Here is a 26,629-nt window from a genome sequence, read left to right on the forward strand (position 1 = left end):
CACTAGTAGGTCTCGGAAATCTGCCTCCCACCTGTACAGATGCTGCATTTAATTTTCTCCAGCCTGAGGTTCCCACTTCCAAACAGACAAACACAGTGCCAATTCTTCGGGGTGCATTAGCAAACTCTATGTTCTTTCAGTACTGCAGGGTACAAATTATCTGCACCCTTCATTTCCATCCCTATCTCATCACAATAAGCAGTTAGTTCTTTTATTTCTGTCTGTCTTTCATCTTATACTGCTCTTTTCATCAACCCCATTCCGTATCTCATAGAATCATGGAATTGTTTGAGTTGGAAGAGACCCTTAAAGGTCACCTAGTCCAACTCCCCTGCAGTAAGCAGGGACACCTACAGCTAAGTCAGACGCCCAGAGCCCCGTGCATCCTGACCTTGAGTGTCTCCATGGACGGGGCATCTACTGACTCTCTGAGCAACCTGTTCCAGTGCTTCACACTTCACTTTTCCACTACTGTCCTGCATACATACATTCATGTACCCCTGCTACCATTCTCACTGAAAATCAAGGCAGATCAAGATAAAAAATAAAAGTTTTAGTTTGTTAACAATAGTCATTCAGTTGCCCAAGTTTCAATCCTTATTGTGCTATCTCAGTAAATTAAGTTAACTATTGCATATCCTCACATCTTTGAACATATTTTTGAACTCTTCTGAGTTCACTTATTATATCCAATCACTTCACATTCTGTGGAAAAAAAATCCTTTTTATTACCAATTTCAACCTATTAGGCTTTTTTTTCACATAAAATGTTCCACTTTGAGGAAGTGGAAAGAATGGTAATTTGAAATTTTATAGGGGAAAAAGCACCTGTAAATTGTAAGCTGTAACCAGGGAGTGTTACTCTCCACAGACAGTAACAGTTTCTGCAAACTGCAATTGAGAACACTGAAGAAGAAAAAAATTATCCAACAGGGACAATAATTTTACTTCAGAGAATGTATCTGCAGTACTGAAAACCACCATCCCCACACATGCCTGCTTTTGACAGCAACATTCAGCAGCCTAAGATTGCAGACAGCCAGAGAGTGGTTTTTGGTTTCTTTTGCTGCATCAGAATGAGCCAAAGAAACTGCCTCCTGGGACAGATGTTGTAGGACTTACATAAAGAGGAACTTCAGTGCAGCTCAGCTCCATTGTCACAGCACCTAGAAAGAGAATAAATCAGTGGGATTATTACACAATGAATCAGGAGGCACTGACACCACTGAAACCCATTCACGGCTATGAACTAAATCGACATCTTTCCAGAGTTAGTGAAAGAAAGCACACAGCAAGCTTTGCTCAGTGACCAGCTGCCCTGGTCTCCCCAGCAAGGGGAAAGGCCGGAGGGACGGTGCTGGAGGAGGAGGCCGCGTGCTGCTCCCACTATGGGCACAGCGCACAGAACAGGTCACAGATGGCTGAGACTGACTGTGGAGATGTTCCTAGTGCCAGCAAACTAAGAGCAGGGGATTGCAGCACTCCTTACCTACACAGGCAAAGACAGGAATTGAAAAGTTGATCTACATCTGTAGCAGCCTTTTAATCTACACCAGTATCCCAAGCATCTGGGGCAGGTATTTCAGCAACTTCACAACAGACATCCCCAAGGCAGGTTGCCTTTAAAACCCTAAACAGCAACATACTGAGACTTTTTCAAACTCACTACACCCTCAGCATTCATACCTTAAGCACAGCATTCCTAGAAAACAAGAAAAGTGTACCAGAAGCAACTCCATGTCTCTAAAACAGCAAGGTGGGCCCAGCAAGTACACACAAGTCTCACTGAAACAGGCCCCTAAGAAAGAGCTCCAGTCTCACTTAAGAGGAGGCTGCCTTCGCTCAGATGTGGCCTTGTTTTCACAGCTGAACGGTTTCCAAGAACAACAGGGCTCAGGGCTGTGCAGCGCGTTGCTGGTTAATGCATAGGTACGGCCTGCTCTGAGCAAGATAGGATTTCAGAAGTTCCCTTCTGACAAGCTTCAAAAATTAAATACAGTTTTAAAAGAAAAATACTTGGCCACAAACATTCAGTGTCCAGAAAAAAATATATATACATGAAAAAAGGGAGAGAGAGAAAAAAAAAAAAAAAAGAAACTTTAATATGGCAAAAAAAAAGGGTCTCAGCAACCCCAGCCCAGCCAGCGGCTAGCTGCGGACAGAGGGGCTCTCGTGTTTGGCAGCAGGAGGAGGAACCCTGCAGCTGACTCCAAGGTGTCTCGCTTTAACAGGCACAGACAAAGCTCCGCAGTTTCCAGCACCAGCATCCTGAATGCAGCCATAGGAAGCACAGCTCTGTTTGCACAGAAGGAAACACAGCTACAAGAGAAACTAAGAAACCATAGCATTAAGGCTGCAAGGAGTGTTTTAAGGTGGAGCTTTTCTCAAGCATCACATTACAGGGCTGATGAGCCTCTTTGATTTCCATTCCAGACCTGTCACCAACTGACAATTACTGCCACACACAGATTACACACACAGAGAGCATCATTTAATGGCAGGATGAAATGGGAGGCATGCCAGCCAGCTGTTTGCACACAACTGCTCTATCATGCTATATAAAATCCCTCAACCCGTAATGCCTTCCCTCTTTCAAGGAGCACATCCAAACTACTCTCCACCATCTCCTCTGTTAAGAAAACATAAACACAATCAAATCATTATGCCACAACAGCAGGACCAGACCTACTGCAGGTTCCTTTGGTCATATGGCCTGCTGGACTTCGACAGCATCAACAGATGTACACTGTATCTTTCTCTGCAAAGGATGAAGAGGGCAAGTACCCAGCCCAGTCCGCCCACTGTGCTGCAAGCATGCCTGGGAAGGCTTAATTTCACCCTTCCCACGGGAGATTACCATTATCATCAGTGCAACAAGCTCCTTTTTTACTGGATACTGCAAACAGAACTCACAGGAGATCCAATACCATCCTGACTCCAGTTCCCTCCATTCTTCACTTAAGTCACCCTGTGGACCCTCTAGGTAGGTGTTGGTCATTCTGAAGCACCAGGTACCTAGCTCAGTACTGAGTGGATGAGCAGACCTAAGATTTAAGTCATTTGATGCAATAGGTACTGCACTCTTCGAAAATATGAGATACTGAACACTGACAAGAACCTCTTTGAAATATTTTATCAGTATATAATATAATCAGTATAATAAATGTCAGTATTTTTAATATAAGCTATCTTATTATGTCTTTTCCTGGAGACAAAAGCGTACCTAATGCTCATTTTGCTTCCCGCAGAATAACCAGTATATATCCACACACAACACCAGGTCACCAATCTGCTCTCCTCTCACTCTTCGGAGTGCCAGCTGTTCAGAAAAGGTTTTACACAAGTGCCTCATGTCTTTCCTCTGCCTGGGGCTTACTGTAACTTGGTGTGGTTACTGGAAGTGGCTGGGAGGGGCAGGAAGAAGAAGAGGATGCACGTACGGAGGAAATGTTCAGCTCTGGCTGAACAGCTCCATAGCTGTTCTTGTGCAATCTGTTTCAAAGACAGGAGCTGAATGGGGCTCACATGCACCCTGCCTGTACAGTGAAGGGCTGCTCAGCTCTCCCAGTAGCAATTTCACCAATGCCACAGCTGTTCTGGCGTGCTGAGGAGGAGCCCAACTGAGCAGCAGGCTCAGACCCCAGGTCACATTGGAAACAGTGGATACACACTGTTCTACAGCACACAACCTGACCTTCTCCTCCGACACAGAGCCGACAGGCAGGTCCAATTTCAGGCACTGGACACGAATGTCAGTCTCACACCTACTGCAGCAGCAGCAGGATTCATCCACACAAAGAACAATACCTTGTCAGCTTCCAAGAAGATTCCACTTAGCCGTAAATTTAATGGAAGCATTTTCTGTGGTGTGCATTCTAGCCCAGTAGAAGTAAGTGTGCAAGAAAGAATAAAAGATCTAGAAAATAAAATTACTGACCTTTGCTTTTTTTATTTTTTTTAATCTACAGTCTCCCAGTAAATCTAGCATCAAATGCTATTTCTGGTCTCCTGACAAGCTTGGGGTTGTTGTGATGAGTATCAGCAAGATTTGTGTTTTTGTCTGTTTTCCTAAAAATGCATAAATAATCCCTCCTATGCTTTCCCAATATTTTATTTATTAGTTGCTGATTGTGGGGACTCTCATATATCAGACATTACTAATTTCAGCTAACTTATAGATCATGGTATTCTCTGTTATCAAGACATGTTAGAAACTCCAGAAGAAGAAAGTACCTGACATTTCTATTTTCCATCTATATCCTGAGTTAGCCGCATTTAAAATGGAAACAACTCCCATTATGAAACTGCTCACTCTTTTTTTCTTTCTTCTTTTACACATCAACGAAATTATACACAGAAAAGCATTATTTAAATCTCAGTGGAAAGGCATTTCTGCTGGCTGAGAAGGTGACCCTTCAGCCACCACTGTTACTGCTATTTGGCTGTCCTGGCACCTATTATCATCAGTTTTTTCCTAAACAGAAGATGACACTTCTTGATGCTACAGTGACTTGGCTTCCTAGTCAGAATTTTATTTTCTTCTCTTCCCTGCAAAGAAAGCAACTAACTGTGGAAAAAAGACAAAGAAAAGGTGAAGACCGGGCTTGGGACTTGATGCTGCCCTGTGATTCAGCAGTGGTATGGACCTCACCAAACTATGGGCTCTGCTGCTGCTGTGAAAAGCCAATGGTTTGTGTAAGCATACAGGAGTGCTACAAAGCATGAGCAGCAGTGTGTATTCCATAATTCTCTTCCATGTAAGACTTATCATAGAATCACAGAAGCATAGAATGGTTTGGGTTGGAAAAGACCTTAAAGCTCACCCAGCCCTGACCCCTGGCATGGGCTGGGCTGCCACCCACCAGATTAGGCTGCCCAGGGCACCATCCAGCCTGGCTTTCAACACCTACAGGAGTTGGTGGTTCGAAGATAACAAAACATTTTCTCATCAAGTGGAGCAACACAAAAGACACATGGAGTCCACTGGAAGATAAGCAGGAATTCACCGAGGATCATCTGCGATACTTGACAATCCAGCATCATCTTCTAAGCAAAATGTGCAATTGTACAAAGTCTGGCAGCACAAGCATTGTAAGAGAGCTTCCATCTCTCTCTCTTCCACTGGATGACCATCACACAACACTGTCACGGCCCATAGGAGTTTGATGCTATTATCATCCCACAAGACAGCCTCTAAGATGAATATGAATTATTGCACGTTATGTTTATACCCAACTTAATATTTTTTGATGTTCCAGTATGGTGTCAAGAAGCTAGCAGGTTCCATTAATAATATTCATCCCACTGCTTCCTCCCAAGAAATACAGCAACCAAACCAATCCAATTTATTTTTGGATTTATAGATTCCTTGTGAGTTATGTTATGCATATGTGTACCTCAAGGCTCACTCACTGCTTCCAAGGACCAGAAAATGTGCTGCACAGAGATCAGATCTGATTTAGTACAGATTCAGTTCTCTTATGTGCAGATCCTTGCTCTGAGCCTGATTAAAAGGCCCTGGAAGTCTTAAACAAAAGGAAAAAAGTAGAGAGCTTAACTGTACCCATACTAAGCGCTACATTCCAAAATACAGAGATTTGCACCTTTACAGCCAAGTTTCTTGGCCTTGATCTTACACTCAGCTTTCGTGAAGATCTGTAATGTGAAGGGGGCAGGGAGGGGACAAAGCAAAGCCCTCAGCCAGCAGTTTGCAAGCACATTTGCTTCCCTCTAACAGTATTCAAATTGACAGGTAAAAGAAACCCTCACCTATTAAATTTATAATGAAGCTGCTTGCATTAGTGTTGATTACTTCACCAAACAATAGTTGCTTTTGAAACAAACGAACAGAAGAAATGCAATTAAACACCCTTCTTAATAGCTCTCTTTCTGACAATTTGAGATTTTAAAAAAATCATAAATCTTCCAAAAAACACCACTTGACTCACGGCTATCATATTGTCCATTTTTTTCCATATTTTCCACTAGCACAGAAAATATATTAAGACTCTCTCCAGAAGTTTGCAAGGTTTTTTTGAGTTTTACAACAGGAACATCTCTAGAAAAGCACCTCTCTGAGGTTGGCAAAATGTATTCTTTATGCATTCTTCTATTAATGTCTCAATGCAGCATTTTTGTTTCAGCTAAAACCAAAACAGAGAGCCAGGTTTTAGAAACCTGCGAAGCTTTAGAACATTTGTCTTATACATTACCGAAAGACAAAAAGAAAAGCAAAGGTACTTGTAGGGCCTCTAAAACAAACTAGAATCTGTTTGATAACACTGCCAGGTATCTCTCACCTCCCTTTAAAGCCAGTTTTGACAGAGAAAATTGCTTTTCAATGATATTTTTAAATGATTTTTTTTAATGGTTTAGGAATTTACCACTCTTTTCTGTGCTGTGAAGCCATAATGCCTGAGAGGAAAAGGGAACTCATTAAAGGATTTATACAGGGTAGGTGTACCGTTTACTGGGAAGAAAGCAAAGAAGTGGACCAGAAATGCTGGGTTTTACACAAGCATTCAAACGAGCTCCATTGCTGTCAGTGATGCTTCATCAGTGCTTAGCCCTGACCTTCACCAAAGTGCTGCAACTAAGGAAAAGAGTTAGGGGGACACATGGTGTGTACAACGATACCTCTGTAACTTCCACTCCACATTCATGCCCTGAGAGCACTGTTTATTTAAATCAGGAGCAGCCAAAGTACATCTCAGCTTGCTCTGGAGAGACAAGACTCTCTCGGTTTCGGATTATTCCAAGGGCGGCAGCAGAGCAGAATTAAGGCAGTTTGGGTGACCTTCATGCATTCAGCTGTTTAGAGTACTCTGCAACACTGAACATTGCCAAACTGTTTAGACGCATTTGCTGGAAACTGCACACTTCTCTCCCACTTGTTCAAACTGAAAATTGAAAGTGAAAGAGGACATTGTTTGAAAATTTCAATGGGTTTATTCAAATTCACAACTCTTCGGTAACTCAATCCCTCCTGCAAAACTTGCTCGTAGAAAAGTCTTCTTTTATCTTTCAAAGTGTGTAAGTGAGACCCTGAAGCTCCAACAAATGAGTACCACTCGCCCTCCAGTATCAGCTGTGCATAAACCAGGAGCACAAATGCAATTCTGAATCTGACAGATTCAGACGGGATGCCTACTCCTGAACACAACCACACAAGAGATGAGGCACAGAACTGCCATGGTACAGCTCTCTGTTCACTGCCTCTTTTCCAGCCAAATGTACCCCATGTATTGTCACATAGCCTACACTCAAACTGCCACCCTGCTAACAGAGCCCAAGCTCCCCAAGGTACCATTTCCTTTACTCAGATCATATAGTGTGCAGTGTGTGAACAACTCTGCTAGTAAAATTTCATCCCATGACTATGCTGCTAAATGTGCAAGGCACAACAAACTCTACTGTTGTTAAGAAATATATTCTTTGAAACCAGAAGTAATTAGAAATCACTCTGATATTTACAGAAGCAGCTTCCAGTCAGAAGGGTGACTGAGGAAGGGGACAGCCCTCTGACCAGTACTGCTCATTCACAGCATCCATCATAATGATCCTGAGCTTAAAGATACAACCAATGCACACGGCTTAGCTGTCAGCGGGACGTTAACCAAAAATCTATAATTTCTGAAGAATTTCATCCTACAGCATTGAGGAAGATTCCAAGAAGCATCCGGAGGTGACAAGATGCTGCAGATGCAGTAATACTCAAGCTAACACAGCAGTAAAACTCAGGCACAAACTGCCACTGTGACACTCCTGCAGTATGCTGCTCTGGGCAGTGTGCAAGCACCTGGAGCACTGCGGGAGGGACACAGAGCAAACACACCTGCCCCAAGGTTACCATATTCCCCCATCTTTAAACTGTGCTGACTGCCCAATTTGAGGCCACACAGGGCTGGCTTTCAGCTGGCAGAGCCAACCTTTCGAACTGGATCCTCTGAGTCACTGTGTTAGTCATAGGCCATCCTTCCTGTGTCCTGGTACAAATTCTTGTTCGGTGTGTTATTGAGATTGGGAGCATGGTGAGCCATTTCACACACCATCCCCTTCCCAGGGAGCCCCACAAAGCAACTATTCTTGGGGGAACAATAGGAACTTCTCCTGAATAACAGCAGCAGCTTCAGACTGGGAAAAAGAATACTCCTGTGTGATATTACGTAACAAAATCTTGGCAGAAATGTCCAATTTAGACATCAACTGAGAGGGCCAGAGGAGTATCACAGCAGATATTACTTGCATGAGCTCTTTCTTCATTGCATTCAGTATTCAAATCCTGCTTTAGAAAAACTCCGAACTACTCAGTTTTCTCACTCGATTTCCTCATGTCAGTTTTCACACTAAATTCTCAGAACACAATCCATTTTCCAGCTAGGTGGGAAAATCCCTTCTACTCAAACACCTCCTGAAATCCTATTTCTGCAAAGCACAGTAGAAAGAAAATCATAAAAGAGAAAAAAATAGTGTATGTCCTCTGTTAGGCTTCTTATCACATCTCTGCGTCTCGCCATGGCTCAGGACAACTACCTTCATTCCTGCATCACACCAAATGCAGAGGCAGGAGCTAGTCAGAAAAATGAAGAAGGTTTTCAGAGTCTTTTTTTCTGCATAAAAACACAGTCCCAGTTTGAAAACTTGCGTAGTTCTAAGCTGCACACACCAGTGCCGTGGAACAAAACGCTACAAAGAACCACTCCCGATCTGCTGCTTTGAACTGCTCCGCCAGAAAAGTTTTCTTTTACATCCTTCGATCGAAACAATTTTAAACTTCTTTTGCTCGTGCTCAGAAAGGCTAACATTTGTAAAACAAGACACCTCGTTAGAGATGAGAAATGAGACTATAGCAGCAGCTGAGGGCAAAATAAGCAACAAACAGAAACAGAGCTGTAGGCAGAGTTATAGTTCTCTACATATAAAATTAAGTATCTATAGGTACACATGTATACAGTTATATATAAAAACTGCCGCCCTGCTGCGGGACTCCAGAAGCCGAACGCCGCAGCTTTGCCACGGGAACACGGCACAGCCCCGCCGCGCCGGGCCGGGAGCCGCCGGGCAGCAGGTGCCGCGGTGCGCTTACCTGCCGAGCCGCCCCGAGCCGCGCCTGCTTGCGGGGCGAGCAAACGAAGCGGCGCTACCGCAGCCGCGCGCACGGAGGCCGCTGCCCCTCCGGGACGGGGCGGCCGCGGGAGGCAGCCCGCCCCCGATCGCGGGGAGCCCCGGGCGGCTCTCGGAGCGCTGCGCTGCCCTCTTCCGGCTGCAGCGCGCGGGGACGGAGAAGCCGCAGCGCACCCATGCACCGCCGCTCCGGGAGTGCGTCGGGGACAGATCCGACCATGCTGTCTAGCTGCTGCGCTGCTTTCAGCTATTCTGAATTACATGATGTTGACTCCCAAGACCATTCGGACAGCGTAGTTCATGAGCAAAGACAGTGGAGGAGTGCAGATGGACTGTCGGATATCGAGTGCAGAGATAGATTGTGCCCTGCTTGTTGTAGACAAACACCATACTTTCTTTGTGACAGTGTGTGGGGATGAAAAGAAGTTAATGCACTGGTAGACAGTGATAGGACAAGAGGGAATGGATTTAAACTGAAAGAGATTTAGATCAGATGTCAGAGGGAAGTTTTCCACTGAGGGTGCGGTGAGGCACTGGCACAGGCTGCCCAGACAAGCTGTGGACGTCCCATCCCTGGAGGTACTCAAGGCCAGGCTGGATGGGGTCATGGGCAGCCTGAGCTGGTGGGTGGCAACCAGCCCGCAGCAGGGGGTTGGGGCTCCATGGGCTTTGCAGTCCCTTCCAACCCATGCCATTCTATGGTTCTATGATTCTGTGATTCTGCAATTTAAGTGCAGTAAGCAGTGCATGAGAGAATTAGTTTTTTAAGCATCATATGTAAGGTAAGAAAGTGTAGCTCTGTATTTCTCAGTATGTGGAGTATCTGGGAAAGGAAGAGGAACAAAGGCAATCAGAGGAAAACACAAGGATCTGCTCAGTACAGAACTGGAGCTTAGCTAGGTTCTAATTTTTGCCTTATTGAGCAGTGTTACTGGTTAAAATGAACTCGGCCAATAACTCAAAAGAGTTATCCAAGTCCTCTGGGAGAATCATCTGAGATGAAAGCACGCTCCTGGCATGCTTATTTCTTGTTTCCTGTATTCTCCTTTCCCATACACACGGGGTTAACTGCAGGTCCTGACTTCTGAACTTTCTTTGACCCAAAGCAGCAATGTGAGCACAAATAAAAAGAAAAAAAAAAAAACAAACAAGTAAAACAATGCAAAATATGAGCACAGATAATAAGCAAAAGTAAAAAAAAAAAAAAAGCATCAGTTAAAAATAAACAAAAAAACATGGCATGCTGATCTTCAGAGGTAGGAAACAAGAAAAAGCTGGCCTTCCAGCAGGGAGTGGGTTGAATACTAGGAAAAGACAACAGCAGACGTTGCTTTCTTCCCATGTTGCACTAAGTATGGAGAGTAAAGACATTCCTCTCCTAGGGGTTTCAAGAAGAAGTGTGAAATCAGATATGCAGACCAATTCCTGCTTCACTGCAGAGGGTGAAGCAATGACCCGTTCCACAAGCACACCTCCGTGGATGGGTGTCTCCATTGATTTAGCTTCCCTTTAAGGCAGTTACAAGAGAGTAGTAGATATCATTAAACTGACAACACAAATTGGTATTTTAATATTATTTATTTATTATACATATGTATATATGTGTGTACATGTATATATACATATACACACACAATTCGGGTTGACGTTTTCCTTATCGGACACTGGAAGGCCCACATGCTGCGTATCCATCTAATAGAGAAGTTGTATCCAAGTGGTGAAAGCTCCAACCTCAAGTTTCATAATAAAAATTTCATGCTTCTCAGGTTTTGTTTTCCATTATGCCTTAATGCAATTATAGTCCTGCCACTTACTTTCATCCATCTAAATGCATGATAATTTCATGAGCATTTCTTGAAGGAATGTGACATGGTAGCTATAAAAAACTATGCTGACGGGGATTAAAATCAAGACTTACACTAGAACCCTTTCAAAACACATTGTTCCTATACATCTCTCTGTTCATTTGTAAGGGTGATCGTAAAAGAGAAAGCGTAAAAGATTAAATATAGGTCTTTTGTTTCTTTAGCATTGCCTTTCAAGGATAAAATGTGTGAGATCTTCCCCAAAAATTTGATCTGCAGCTAGGAAACTTGTGTTTTAAACAGTAAAATGCAATATCTGTTAAGATCCAGCTTTGTTGTTGTTTTTGTTTTCTTGTACAATCTCTGACTTCTTCATTTTGCAGTTTTTCAGTAAGGCAGGATACAGGCTCCAACCAAGGAATGCCAGTAAATGGTAGGCAATGACTATGGAGGGCATCCTGAAAGCATCCCTGCTCAGCGTTGCAGCCGTAACCTTCACGCAGTCAGAGTTCAAGCATGCGTGCAAATCTAAATAAAGAATTTGCCAAGACTTGCTTGTGTTACACAAGTGTTGTAAGAGCCATTAAAAGCCTTTTGTTTTTAGATTCAGAGAGATGAAACAGCCTGGAGACTAATGATTTTGCTTTGCTGGCAATAGCAGTGAGAACTTTGCCATCCCAGTGGACTTCTGCAGTACAAGGAGGTCACCCCCACAGAGCAGGGCCAAGGAATATACTCACAGCGAGGTGAGTTTGTCCTCGTTCTGCTCGACATTTTAGTCTTTAGTGTGCTCAGATTTTTTCCTAACATAGTCCAGTCTTGTTTGGTGTTGTCAAACTCATGAGGTTTCAAATCTAAAACAAAAATGTCTGGCAGAAGGTTAAATGATCAGAAAGAGAGAAAGATATTCTCCCTCAAAACCTCAGGTTTTAGGCATGCAATTCTGCTTACAGTTTTAAGCACGCAGTCTGATTTTCTTAATCCCATTAATGAGTCAATAGAAGTGACATCTCTGTAAGTTTTAACCTATTTAATTTGAGAAGGGCTGCAATAAGCACATACCTTCAGATAGTATTAGAACCTTCTTGTAGCACCTCATGTAATTTCCCCTGCAGGGATGCACAGCAAAAACGTATAAATATTTTTGTCTTCATTTATATCCACCCATTTCCTCACTCAACAGCGTTAAACATTTGGCAGTTGCTTGCTTCATTAGTCATTTCACTACTACACTTCCACAGCAATGCTCTTTAAATTTTACTGTTTCCCATTTCAAATTCATTATGGTTTGTATGGCAGTCCTTTAGAAACCACCGCTACCAGTGGATCTTCACAAGCCATACACTGAGCATCATTCCTACTGCGGGTTACTGCTGCACAACGCCAAAAATACTCAGAAACAAAAATATTTTTTACCTCAAAAACAAAAATATTGAGTACAACTTTTGCATTCAATCATCACATTTCATCTTATTCAGCAATAAAATGTTTATTTTAATGTATATATGTTCTCTGCCTACATTTATTGTACAGGTATATGTGATACAAACTTGAGCCTAGCCCCAGCTGTCTTGCAGTGTGTGCTGTTGGAACCTTGAAATTTCACTGTTCCTGTGGGCTCGAGCTAAATGCCCATTTCTGTGAAAAATGCAGTTTGCAGCGAGTAATGTCCTCATTCACCTGGAAGTCAGTCTTTACATTGAGTAAGAAAGTGTTCATACACACTTTAAAATGATGGTTCTGAGAAGCTAATTACAATCTTACACCGCTTGAATGACACCACTGGAATGAATGGAGGAGACAAGTAAATCCCATTATTTTGTTTCACACTGAAGATTGTAATACATTTATGTAGCTAGTAAAAACAACTGTCTATTAAGTAAAGCCACTGTTTCATTTTCAGAGGCCTTCCTTTACTCAAATCCAAGTCTTTAAACAGAACCAGCTCAGCTACTTCATTCATAAAAGGAACATCTGAAAAGTAAAGAAAAATAATTCTAATCAGAAGTACATAGGAAATCAGCAGTTGTGTGAAACCCAATAGCTGACCAACCACATCTCCAAGAGCACAAGATAATCATCATCTATTTTGTCTTAATTTGGTAATTAAAGATACACAGCGAGAGATGAAATTGTGTATAACATTTCTTCAGAAGAGCAGCTTTAACATCTGTGTATTCAAATGGTGATGCAACAAACCTATCAAAACTTAAATTCTGTTATATCTGAGGAAATTGTATCATTTACAAAAATTTGTTTGACTTCACTAAGTTTTAACTGCGTACAACAGTATGAGGGGTAACATCAGTTGCTGAAACCTTTAGACACGCAAATACGCATTGTGCGGCTCCACTCAAACTTCTTTCTTTTATGAGCATTTCTTACCCTTGTTTTATTTGTTTCTCATTCTGAAAGCCCTCTGCATAGCTCAATCATAAGGATAGATCATAAATGCCTCGGTATTTTCTATTAGGGCTGCTCCAAAAGTAATGCCTCCTATTTTATGATGGTGGCCCATGGTGTCAGAGGCAGATAGATATTGGTGGTATGGCGGTAGATGCTGAACCTTCCCACCAATATCCCGTTACATTTTGTTGCCATATGACAGATGGCAGCAGAGGCACAGTCTGACAGAATGGTGTCTAACTTGGAAGTGCATATGAAGCAAAGGTGTTTCACTGAATTCCTCCATGAAGAAAAAATGACACCCATTGACATTCATTGACACTTGCTGAATGTTTCTGGAAACCAAACAGCGGATGAAAGCATAGTGAGGCGGTAGTTTGTTGATGTACTAAGGCCCGAACAACAGCCCTTGAACCAAGGCTGATCTCTAGATGAATCTCACAACCAAGTTGTATATAATATCTGTATGTGATTGTTAGCAAAATATGTATCTTGGAAAAATGTCTCATTAGCCTTTCCTGATGTAGACAGCAACCCCCCTTCCCCTCCTTTCTTGCCTTTCCCTTCTGAACAGCTTGTAGCCATCAACACCCACACTCTAGTCATGGGAATCATTCCATCAGATTTCGGTAACGACAACTATATTGTGGCTTTCCAGGAGCACAGTAGCTTTCAGCTCCTCCTGTTTGTTTCCCAAGCTGCATGTGTTGGTGTACAAGCACTTCAGCTGGGCAGCTGGTCTTGTCACTTCCTTAAGGGATAACTCCTCAATTCCTTTTAAGTATTTCCCTTTATTTTCCCCATCATTTTCTCCTACTGCCCCAGCAGTCTCTGCCTCATCACCACAGGATTTCACATGTGCTGCAGTGTTGCCAGCACCTCTCAAGGCAGCAAGCAGGTCCTTGCCCCTGCTAGCACCCTGTCCCTCAGGGCTCACTGTCCCCTCCATCCCCCTTCAGACCTAGTTTAAAGCCCTCCCAATGAGCCCTGCTAGCTTCTCTCCAAGGACCCTTCTCCCCCTTTGAGAAAGGCAAACACAATCCAGTGCCCACAAACCCACTGGTTGGCCATCTGGTTGTCAAGAAAAAAAAAAAAGCACCAGCCATGGAGCCAGATTTTTAAAGATAAGATCCTTTGATTTGTTTCCATGTTCTTACCCAACACGGGAGGTAGAGAAGAAAAGATGATCTGTGCATTCAGTTCCTTCAGCTGTCATCCCAAGGCCCTTTTGATAACCCTTGACCCACCGTAGGTGCTTCACCTCTCCCTGTATGGAAAAGCAATAAGGGGTTGTGGTCTGTTGGCCGTACCAGGCTAGGTAGTTTCCTGGTGACATCTCTCACCCAAGCCCCAGGAAGACTGCACAGTCTTCTCTAAGAGGGTCTGCTCTTAGTATTGGATGTTCAGTTCCCTGTAGGGAGGAATCACCTACAACTAATAGCCATGTCTTCTTCAATAAAGTAGTCTTGATAAACTCACTTCTTTTACTTGGTGTCTGTGTCCTCTGTACTGACCCTGTGCATTGGCAAAACAGTGTTGCTTTTCAGCAGTGACAACAGGGACAGTGGTCACCCCCACAGGTGCGGATTTTTATGAGTGTGGCATGTAGGCTCTTGTTCATGGCTGATAAAAATGCAAAGCTAGTAGTTGTGATCATGCTGGAAAATGGTGTTTTGCAGCTGAGAATTTTCTCTCTCAAACAGTGTTATCGTGCTCTTTGTAGCTGTTGTAGTTTCCATGGAAATAAATAGGAGGCATTACTTTCAGAGTGACATACATATATTCTCATGATTATTCAGATTTGAACAACTTGAGTAATTCAATTTAGCAAACTAGCAGAATGGGCTTCGAAGCACATTGTTGAAACAGAAAGGTTTTAACCCTCAGGAAGGCTGAATATTTAACTAACCCAGCTATTTATTGTAAGTGTCACTTCTTAGCACAGGCAGTTAGGGAAGAGAGATCAGTAGCTTTCCTGAGAAACGCTCAGAGTTTAGTCTTGGTAAGAACAACCAACTGATCAGCTCATTGTCCCTTTCTCCCCTGTAATTCAGTTGACAAAAGGTAGGAAAGTGCAAAATTTACTCTTCTTTTTGAAACCCAGTCTATTTCTGTTTGCATTAGATTAGAGAATCATTTTTATTCTGGCAATTGTCCACATTAAATAGGGGGGGGAAGTTACTATGTCCCCTGCCTTTCCCTTTCCAATAACTAGATGCCAGGACTTAATAGAAGTAAGAGATACATTCCAACTAAAACTTGCTGCTCTGGGAAAAAAGAAATATGTTAACTGTACTTCAAAGCCAAATCAATTCTCAGATGACCTAGAAGTCTAGGAAAATGCTATCCTCAAGAAATATCCACTTTTCCGTATCGGCAGAACTCCTTTTCCAAACAGGAAACCTAATGTAACACCCTCTCCAACTCAATGAACTATTATTCATATAGTTTTTTATTCATTATAGTTATTTCAAACATTTCAGCAAACGACATTTAATCTTAGTACTTCAAAATATTAGGTTCTGAGTTATAAGGTAATGCACTGCTGGAAAAGTAATTACGTTGCAAAATCTTAGTTTCACATTTAGAACAAAAATATTCCAGCTTGGTGCAGCATTAATGCATTTTATTAAACATTTGCGAACAGAAACCACTGGAAAAAAAAAAAAGCCATCTGAAAGAACTTTTTTTCTACTGTCTTCTTTGAAGTTTTACCTTAATGCCATAATTAAAATAATAATATAAACAACAGTTTCATTGTTAGTGATGGTAACGTCTTATTTTGTCTCCTCTGTAACTTAACTGCATTGATAACGAAAAATCTTGCCTACAGAAAAAAAAAATCATACTAAATGAAAAAAATCAATATTAATTTTTTTAGTAACAGACAAGAGCAGGATCACAAATAACAGACAAGTTTGACAAGCAGATTAGTTTTAACCTGAGCAAATAAGAGCTTCCAACATGGAGACAGTAAATCCCCTGTAGAAGTCATTATACAATTGGGTACTTTTACTTAAACAGCAGAAAATAGCTGGCCAGCTGGGTAAGAACCTACAAAAAATAATTTTAGTAGTGTTCTTAGAAATGAAGATCTTAAATAGCACTTGTTTTTTCACCTTTTGAACAGATTTCTCTCTGTGTAGATAGCATCTCACACCATGGCCAGTTCTCTTAGTAGAACTTCAATGGCAAACCACACAATAAGACAAACCAGTAAAAAATCAAACTAATCTGCTATCTCAGTGTAACTTCTTCCTATGCACATGAGACTTTGAGGCAGTACAGTGGATGCATACTTCAGACACAAAAATAATCCATAAGAACTCTGTTATCAAGGGCCATCCGTGGTCCTCAAGTCATGGAACACCAGGCTGCACATAGAACCTTCAACAACTACCACTGAACAGCTATGGAATAAGGCAGCTCAAGGAAGAGCTTCCCACCCTAAAATCTTCATTTTCTCTTAAGCATTAAGAAAAAAAACAGTGAAGTAAGCACTGAGAAAATGCATTTTTAATGTTTGAATGGACATGCTCCTCGCTATTACCTGTTATCTTCTTACATCTTCAAACTATAACTAGCAAATCCTAGTAGCCAGGAATACATATTGGTCAAAGATAGTACAGTTTTAAGTAGAAAATTGTTCCAAGTTATACTGCTAACCACCTCTCACTGTCAGACATGACCAAAATCCTTTTGAAGGAAATTCATATTGAGTCTCAATTTAGTTTCAACCCCCTGTAAAAATACAAAAACAGATTATGAATGGACATGTCACTCAACTTGTGTTGAGTGGCTTTTGGTACGTCCTTCTTTCCACAGTACACCATTTTACCTCAACATTGCTTGGAGTTAAAAATACACAATCACCCCAGCACTCAGATGGGGTATACATGATTGCAGTGCTTAGAGACATAGTTTACTGGTGAACTTGCTTATGTGATTAGGTTGATGGTTGGTCTTTACGATCTTAAGGGTCTTTTCTAACCTAAATGATTCTATTCTATGAAAAACATTAGACTCTTAATGGACAATGAAAATTACAGAGGCAAAATCTCTTGGGTTTTTATGTAATAGATTATTTCCTCACTAGTGTTCCATTTACTGACTACATGAATTTGTCTTGCATTTGTGTTCCTTTAGACGCAAATTTTTTCCTAAAATCTAAAATTCACAAGTGCCTATTTCTTTTACTGCACTAAAAAAAAAAAAAAAAAGACTACGTGTACTTTAGTTACTTTTTTTAGTTACTTTGTTGTTTCCTATGAATTTATGGAAGTCTGAAGTGGAGAAAAAGCAGTGAGAAAAAACACAACACAGTCAAGTAATACCAAACACACAATTGGTTTTTATTCCTTGGTCTCCAAGTACCTGAGATGGGAGATTAACTTTAAATAAGAACGAATACATGTTCAAATTACAGAAACCTGAATTATTTTCTGGTGAATAAGAAGTCAAAATTGTTGACCAGCTCTTTTAATTGAATAATGACTAAGTACTGGATGCACAAAACATGCCTTAAAAGTTAAATAGCTTTGGAATGAAACTTTAAAATCCTATTGTTAAAAAAATATTTCACAGAAAATCTTGACTAAGTTCTTCTTCCCATCTTAAATATCTCAGCCTCTCCAAAATGGCACCCAGGAAGAACTTCCACAGGGAGGGCTGTATTTTGAAAGTCACTATTACAAAAAATTACCAGGAGAACAGGTCATCTCTTTCAAGTCCACATAGTTTTTGTAACTATTTGTTGCATCAGATGTCATTCAGATACTCATATCCTGGTCAAGAGTCTTTGTAAGGCCATTACTTTGGTTCTCTTCCAGGTAAGTAGCTCTTTTTTCAGTCAAAGTAGCAAATAGTGCATCCATCATTCCTAAAACTTCTAGTAGCTCCTCTTGATAGTCAATTTCTCTTCCTATGGCTTCCTGAAGCCTCAAGAACTGTTTATCAACAAGTGCTGACTGTCCAACCACAGGCTGATAAATGTCTGTAAAGAAAAAAAGAGTATTCAGAATCCTTAAATCTGCTAAAGACATGAAAACTGTATTGGCTACTTCAACATACATTTAAGGAATCTGGCACTAGCCCAGTATTACAGGCAAATAAGACAACTTTGTTAGTGTTCTGAAAACAGCATAAATTATTGATGCGTACTCACAGTTATATAAGTACAAACTAACAGAAAAATAAGTTTTTACTATCTCAAATGCTATTTTTATCTCGTTGGAGAAACTGAAGTCACTTGTACTATGCAAGTGCAGAAACGTGAAGAATCAAAAAAATTTGGAGACTATGAGGAGTGCAAATCAGATACTGATTGTGGTTGAAGTTACCCAGTAACATTTCTTTTTGGATCATTTTCTCACCACTGAGCTTATACTTATACACAAACTTAGAAAAGTTCAGTTTCTTAAAAACATAGCACTTCTCATCTTATATTCAAGCTAGCTGCTGGGCTCTGAGAATCTTTTTTGTACTTACCAGTGATTATATCTGCAACAGTTATCAGTACTGGAGTAAACCTAGGTTCAATTACACGCCTGTAAAATTAGAACACATCCCTATTTTACTGTTTCTGTAAAATGCAACAGTTACAATCAGCTTTATCATGCTGGCATGCAGACCAATTTTTAATTTTTGATGAGAACCCACAGAACAGCAGTCAAAGATATGAGTCAAAAGAGTTACACATGGCATTTTAACTTTCCATTTTCACAAAGGCAGTGGGGCTTGGAGGAGTGGCAAAAGCGTCAGGTAGATGAAGACATGAGTTGTGATGAGGAAACAGAAAATAAGGGATTGTGGGTAAAATGTCTGACAAAGGGGCAAAATAATCTCTCTTTGTGGCTCTCATAGTATCAGCAAAATCATTTTGTGCTAACAGAAACCATTTCAGTGCTACAGCTGAAATCCTAGACCTTCACTTTAGAAAGCAGAAGGTAAATGAGATTACACCTAGTGTTCCAACCATGATGTCCTGAGCCTCTATGGCAAAGGCCATTTAAGAAATACAGGTCTTAAGTTGTCAGAGAGAACTTAAGGCAAAATAGTACCTTGTCACAAAGGTAAGGAGGAGACTAATTTGCTTCTCATCTCGGCCTGCAAGCGCACTCCTTAGTGTTCCTCTGCGATTTAGTTCCTGCATAACTGCAACCGTAACTTCAGGAGTATGAAGCCTAATGTGTGGCTGGACACATATAAGAAGAGTTTAGTATCAAAGCAGCTTCTTCGTACAGCAAACAGGGGTTCGTATCAATTTGCAAAGAAGCAAAATGAACAAAGAACGTACAAAGAACCCACACAGGTTTAATTCCATTCTAGTCATACATTGAAGTGAGTTTGAGATACAGAAAGATCTACTTTAGATGACAGCATACAGATTTGCTGAGACAAAAACAAAGCCTTACCTCCAGTACGGCATCAAGGGCCTTAGATGACTGAAAGCCCTTCAGTAGCTTGTCATATTTCCTCAAAATACATCTTCCAGGCTTACTGACATAGAAATCCTCCTGGAATTGAAAGACAAGTTCTGAGTAAGACACGTGCTATCTGATTATGTAGGTACATAACACGAACATATTACTACAGACAAGTTTAAATGTCTTTGTACCTCCCCTCCCTTCAACTCAACATACAAAACAAGAAATCTTGATTGCTTCAATAAACATTTTCTCACTACATCCTACCTGTTTTGGCATGTAATTTCTTCCTTTCACATAGGTTCTATATGCTGGCTGTCTCTTCTTTTGAGACTTTTCTTTGCTTTCTTCAGGTTTTCTGTGCTTAACGTTTAGCACTCCATTGGTCATGCCTACAATTATAGTTTCATCTTCAGGCTAAAATGTAAAAATCACAGAGTTAGGAACCTAGTTTTTTAATTGATGATACATGTCTTATTACCATGCAGCTTTTCCAATTTTTATGCTGGACAATATAGCTCTAGTCACAATATCATACAACAACCTAAGCTGGAAGGTACCTCTGCGAGATCCTATGGTCGAACTCCCCATTTGTAACAGGACCAGCCTCAAAACCATAATCCTAAGCAACATTATACATTTAATAAGCCTCTAATAAACATCTACAGAGATAGCAACTGACTAGTTAAGCAAGGCTCAAATTTTTATTAATATAATTCCCCCTAGATCTCAAGTAATGCATATTTCTAACAGTTTTTCTCAAATGGTGTATAACGGGTTTTGGCTACTACAGACTATCCATGAACACATGAATAATTTCTGTGATAAAGCTATCGTAACGAAGCAGTATTGCCAGAAGCAAGTGAAAATTGTTCAAAATATCAGTCACTGGTGTATGTTCTACCTACACAACAAAGGTTTCATCTATTGGTGATAAAGGTTATAACTTTAAATAACGCAGAAGAGAAAAACTCTGATTCTACATATAAAACAGTCGGTTCTGACCTTTTAGTACTAATATATAACTGTACAAAAACATTAAACATGTTGAGCTGAATGCTCAACAGCTGCAATAAGAAAAAGTAAAAAGTAAAAAAAAAAAATGAGGTTAATATGCCACTAAATAAATCCAAGGCATGCCCACATCTTAAATCCTATGTATATCATATTCTTAGATACCAGCTGCAGATTCAGAATAGAAGAATCAAAAAACCATAAGGAAAATAAGAATCGGACTGATTTAAGGCAGAACTCTACTCCTTAATAAGGAATTTAGTGAAGGTTAAAACTTTGTACAAGGAGAAACTGAAGAGGTTTATGTAAGAGAAATTATTTGTGTTATACAGAAACTGCATTCTTTTCATCTAAAAATGTGCGTGGAGTTTAGGAGAACATGAGATTTATCATACACACTTTTCTTGCTTTCAGTTTTACACAAGCATCTACTAACGGCTATAGTAGAAAGCACAATCTGGGGACAGACCAACCTTTGGTTTGACCCAGCAGAGTCAGTTTTATGTTCTCATGTGACCATGTGATTTTCAGGTGTCAACCAGAAACAAAAAATTATGTCTCAAAATATACATACAAAGCCACACAAATGCCAAACCACAAGAACTGCATGTTTTTGCAGCTGCAGCAGAAGTTCAAAGCATATGGATTTTGTGGTTCTGTGAAAAATATGCCCCATTACAGTCTTTGTTCAAAACCCAATTAGCTCCAGTTCTCTGAGGAAGAGCAAGGTGGGAAATACAAGAAGAAAGATTCCCTGACCTCCACAGCCCATTTCCCCTCAGTTCCAGAAAAGCAGGACATTAAAGTAGCAAAGACAGGAAACAATCTTCGCTGTCCCTTCACATATTTTTCAGAGCCTACATCATGACAAGGTTGTTTCAGAAAGCGGTGCTGACCTTCACAATTTTGCCTAATTGGTCAGTTATCCATCAACACTCAAATGCTTCAGAGAAATAAATATCTTTGTTTTCCTTTTCAAAAAGGAAAAAACACCTGCCTTGGCGAACATATTTGTTTATGCTCATAACCCAGGCCTTTTCCTTTTCCTCAGATGAATTTAGCACCAACAACTTCTATGACAGGTTCATCCTATTCTAGATAATTCAAACAACGCTAACTATTTTTTTTCCATTTATCACCCCCACAGAAGAAATCATACACAGTTCCAGAAAAGCAAGCAATGAGTAACACTCTCCTGAAAAATCAGAAGGACTTCTCTACCTACTTTCCCCACGCTACATGCAGTCCCTGATAAACACAAAATTTTGTACCGATATAATGAAGTAACATCTGGGATATTAACCTGTTATGTTTAAAACATTTTTGTGCAGTCTTACTCTATAAATATATTCAATGATCCTAATTCACAAGTACAATATTATTGTGAAACATCTTATAGCAATGAAAGTAAAATCAAATCACTTCAGTGACTTAGCTGTTATCGATAACTACCCTGCCTAAAATGATTTCTGAAGTACTTACCGACAATGCAAGACTGAGGATGGATGTTGCATAGTTAAAGCTGTGGACTACTTTGTAGGAAGTTGTACTGTAAATCTTCACATGCCTATACAAAGCAATAAAGATTAGAAAACTTGTTACAAATGCTTTATTGATGAAAATTCTGTGAAATGTTTACATTCTCACCCTTCAGGAGATCATTTAAGAAAACTGAATACATAAACAAAGCTCATGCAAACGCGTGCTTATTCATATGCATTTCTAAATGGTTCGTGTAGCTCTCACTGCCACTCAGGCTAATAAGCGGAAAAGGCAAATGTATATTAAAGAAGGAACCTTGGACACAATATATGTTTTCAAACAAATTACATTCCTAACAGCTAAAAGAGCTTAAGCTCAATAAATGTACAAAGCTTCACGCTGATGTAGAATTACTTCTAAAGGGAAAGAAAAATCTAAAAAATTTAAATTGCAGAAAAGTCACAAAATATACTAACCTGTCCAGAGATCCTGACAGTAACCTTTGTCCAGAGCTGTTCAGGCACAAGCAAGTTACAGTTTTATGGTGATTTTTAAGTGAAACTAGTAATTGTCCACCTTTCAGTACATCCCAAACTTTGACATATCGACCTCCTAGGAGAAAGAAGCACACAGAACAGCTGGACAGACGCACACAAATTCATGCTTGTCTGAAGAAGTTTTCATGCAATGATACAGTGCCACCTTAGAAGAACAGAGGTTTCTGTACCTAGTCACTCTCCCAGTCCATTCTGACTATCCTCTGGGACAAGACACATTACATGTCTGCCTTTTTTTTAGGTCATTTTGCACACACGACGGAATGATTCAACATACAAAAAGGATTTATATGCCACTGGACCATAAGACTTCTCATGCAACAGCAAGAAGAGACTAAAAACCTTGCTGTGTGTGATTAAGAGAACAATACTGTCACACTTTTCCAAAATGCTTCTTAAATATGTTCATTCCTTCACTTTAGCACTGTATCAATTAAGTTGGTACCTCTTCATTAAAAATGTACTATTACTTTTTGACTAATTACAAGAAAAGCAAGTCAGAGACAAGACCACTAGCTTCACCCTGAAGATCTCTGAGAAATCCAGTTGATATATACTTAACAATACATGGCCAAACAAAAACATCACACAAGAAGGAACCAGCTGAAATAGTCCTCGAGTTAAGGCCCACAGAAAACTAAGTTAATTTTATTCAAGTACCTGCAGACACTAGGATACCTCCAGAGGGGAAAAGAAGCACACTCTCCACAGGGTGGCCATGTTCTATTGTCATGACACTACTCTTTGTTCGCGCATCAAATATCTTCACAGTGTGATCATAGGAACCTGAAACAACACCGTAACTAGTTTCAGTTACATAATTTAAATTATTTCAGGAAATCAACAACATGTTACAATCTAAAGGAGCTCCTGTTAAACGGAAACAGCTTTAAACCATGTATTTAAAAATCCTAGTGGTTTATTCAAGTTAATTTACCAGAAAAACTGATGAAACCTAGTGCCTTGTGATCTCGAAAGTCAGAAATACTAGTTATGTCATATGATTTGAATTTATAATTTCAGCACAAATTAATAAAAAGTTACTGGTAGGAAAACCAAAAGCAACTGATTTTAAATACTCCTCACAAGTCACTGCATTATTGAGTCTGCAAGTTTTAAGCTGTACAAACTACAGTGGAATTAGCTCTTCAGAAACATCATAAAACATCAGTTCAAGTACACATCACAGCTTTTCTTAAACTTTCAAAAGCAAGTCAGAACAGTCCCACTAACCTTAACAGGGTACAGCAAGATGTTTAACACTTATAACTCCTCTACAAATATCAGTAATAGGCTTCAAAAGCAAGCAAAAGAGCAAATAAGGCCCTGAGCAGGAGAACACATTCTTCATGCTTAAAATAAAATAAACAATATGCTACTGTATCAAAAGCTTCCCGCATTTTTCTTCAGTTCTAGCCAAAAGAAGCATATATTAAAAAAGAAAATCAAACCTGTTATAAAGACATCTCCATTCTGTTTACTTGCACAGCCACATCTCACATAGTCACTATGCTCACTGTATGACACTATTTCTGAAGCACTCGGAATATCCCACAAACTCGATGAATAATCATCGCCACCAGAAAATATTCGGTATTTATCAGACAGGAAGCCCACCACATGAACAGCTCTAGAAACCAAAGTTCACAACAGCCAAAGTTAAAATATACTGTCATTTGTATAACACTGAATAAAAAACTTGTTAAAGAAAAGCATTCTCTCCAGCTTGAAAGCATAAAGCGTTCGCTATTGGAAGCTACAGACCCTCACTTCAGAAGTTAAGAACAGTTTAATTTTTATAGTTTCAGCCAGGAAAGATCTTGCATCTTGGATCACACCAGATCTATGTGAAAGGTTTTACAGGCCTACTAGCTGCTTGTTTGAGAGATGTACATCCTATATTTATTACTTAGAGGTCTGTGTACTAGCTTAATCCTTCAGACAGCATTTATAATATTAAGCTTTAAGTAAGACAAGGGTGGACGCTTCCTGGCCCTTAAAATGACTATTGAAATTACTAACATAGCTGTAACCTGACAACAGAATGATTTTGACACATAAAACAGGTATCCCAAGTTTTATATTAGTTAACCTAAGAGTTACGACATAAGATAATACCTTATCTAAAAGCAGAGAGCTCAAATGGAAATACAATCTCAGGTTCTCTGTGGGTGCTTTCCAATGAAGGAGTGTGACCATTACTATTCTATGAAGATAAGTCACTCACACATCTTGAAAGCACAGAATTTGTCAAATCAAAATATTATCGCAGTCTTCTATTTGGAACATTAGAACACCTTTTCCAAATTCTTCCCCACCCAGCCATGCACATTCTTCACATTTTTTCTTTAAACCACTTTTTTATAACTGTTCCTCCCAGCATCAAATAAAATTTGCCTGTCTGCATATGCAGTCATGAGACTATGCCTGTGCAACATATTAACAGACATCTCCCTGAATTAGAATACGTACTTACTCTTCCATGTACTCGTCACATTTAGAATTAAAAATAACACTGCTAGTACAATTCATAACTCAATTTTAAAATCTATTTTTCAGTGATATGTGCACCAGTTGCAAGCATCAGATTAATACTGCTCAGATTTTTAGGAACATGCAAAGTAGATGTATGTAAACACACAAAACAAACTTATACATGCGAAGAGCAAGACTGTCTTACTTCGTATGACCGTCAAATTGCCTCAGGGGTGCTCTTCCACTAATATCAAAGAGGCGAATGCTGCCTTCCTCACTGCCAGCAATAAGCAGTTTGCCATCATCCCTGTATGTGGCACAATAGGCGGCATCTTTGAAGCGAGAAAATGTTTTAATCGGTTCCTGAGAATAGCGTCCATAAATGTGGATCTAGTAAAACAAGAAGACATTATCTTCACCCATGGGGCACCAGATGAAAAGCGACAACATAACAACCTCACAACAGCCACTTACCCTCGACGAAGCGGTGACAGCGTAGTTATATGGAGGAACTCGAGAGAAGTCTATTTTATTTATTGCACCGAACTCCTTAATCTGAACAGGTGTCTAAAAGAGTCAAAATAAAGACAATTAAATACACATAGGTATGCTACCAAAAATGACAACAGTGTAGAAAAATCTCTTCTTGCTGCTGAGTTCAAAATGCCATTTGGAACAAAATTATGCCTGAAGCACCATCCATTACGTTTCTCTTCCCCCAGGCTGCTTTTGCTGTCATGCTTCTTTCCCCTTCACATGTAATAACTAAATCATTAATTACACATTTTGTCTGAAAGGGAAAAAAAAGAAGTCCTATTCACTCACAATGCTTCGATTACTCCAACAGTGGTAGTCAGAAATACTTTAGGACAGTCAGGACACTTGCTGGCCCAGACTGGGGTACAGACTGCCCCAGCTGCGCATGGAGGTTGTGAGTCCCCCTGTGCCACGAGCGCGGCCCAGTCAGCACATGGGGCCAGCAGAGCCACCTGCAGCCCCGCGCTAGCAGAACGCTACCAGCGCTACCCCAGCCCCGGGGCTCTTCCCCACCTTGTACCCCCGCCAGTACAGCGTGTCCTGCGTGATCTTCTCCCCGAGCTTCGGCACCGCCGGGATCACGACGGGCTTGTAGGATGCCATCGTTGAGACGGAGGAGGGGCCGGGAGGAGAAGGGAGGCCTCCGAGGGTGCCGCCGAGACGCTGCGAAGGAGCGGGACGCGCCGGGAGAGCTGAGACGTGCCGCCTCAGACAGCGAGGAACAGGCCACGCCGCATCACCACGACAAGCCCCGCACCGCCTCGCGGACAAACAGCACGCCGGCGGCTAATGCGTCATCAACAGG

The 26,629-nt window shown here is 40.6% G+C and overlaps 2 protein-coding genes across 10 annotated transcripts in view; both read right to left on the reverse strand.

Moving 5' to 3' along the window:
- ARHGEF28 (Rho guanine nucleotide exchange factor 28) overlaps window positions 1–9,242 on the reverse strand; it is a 133,173-nt gene extending 123,931 nt beyond the window's left edge. For 8 of the 9 annotated variants that reach the window (XR_002433178.1, XM_021379614.1, XM_021379616.1 and 5 more), the window contains exons 1-2: window positions 9,086–9,242; window positions 1,123–1,166 (exon numbers count right to left, since the gene is read on the reverse strand). Coding sequence is in view for 8 of the 9 variants with exons in the window: in XM_021379614.1 (XP_021235289.1) it covers window positions 1,123–1,155 (33 nt within the window). In the remaining variant the exon portion in view is untranslated. Of the gene's footprint in view, window positions 1–1,122; window positions 1,167–1,686; window positions 1,708–9,085 lie in introns of those variants that run through there. The other variant, XM_021379612.1, reaches the window with a different exon arrangement.
- Window positions 17,663–26,608, reverse strand: UTP15 (UTP15, small subunit processome component). Its single transcript, XM_021380689.1, has 12 exons — window positions 26,338–26,608; window positions 25,762–25,854; window positions 25,493–25,677; window positions 24,264–24,442; window positions 23,473–23,598; window positions 22,732–22,867; window positions 22,256–22,340; window positions 20,027–20,176; window positions 19,748–19,849; window positions 19,394–19,527; window positions 18,822–18,880; window positions 17,663–18,327 (listed from the first exon to the last, which is right to left on the reverse strand). The coding sequence occupies exons 1-12, from the start codon at window positions 26,425–26,427 to the stop codon at window positions 18,104–18,106; spliced, it is 1,563 nt and encodes a 520-aa protein (XP_021236364.1). The 5' UTR covers window positions 26,428–26,608; the 3' UTR covers window positions 17,663–18,103.

Source organism: Numida meleagris, chromosome Z, assembly GCF_002078875.1.
Source record: "Numida meleagris isolate 19003 breed g44 Domestic line chromosome Z, NumMel1.0, whole genome shotgun sequence".
Lineage (NCBI taxonomy): Eukaryota > Metazoa > Chordata > Aves > Galliformes > Numididae > Numida > Numida meleagris.

Bases quoted from the DNA above. Each gene is read 5' to 3' on its own strand.
- UTP15 (XM_021380689.1), bottom strand. From the start codon at position 26,427: ATGGCATCCTACAAGCCCGTCGTGATCCCGGCGGTGCCGAAGCTCGGG. The intron at 22,341-22,731 runs GTTAGTATATTT...TGCTTTGTATAG, and splicing joins CTGTCAGGATCTCTGGACAG to GCATGTGAAGATTTACAGTA. The intron at 19,850-20,026 runs GTAGGATGTAGT...TTTCAATTCCAG, and splicing joins GAAATTACATGCCAAAACAG to GAGGATTTCTATGTCAGTAA.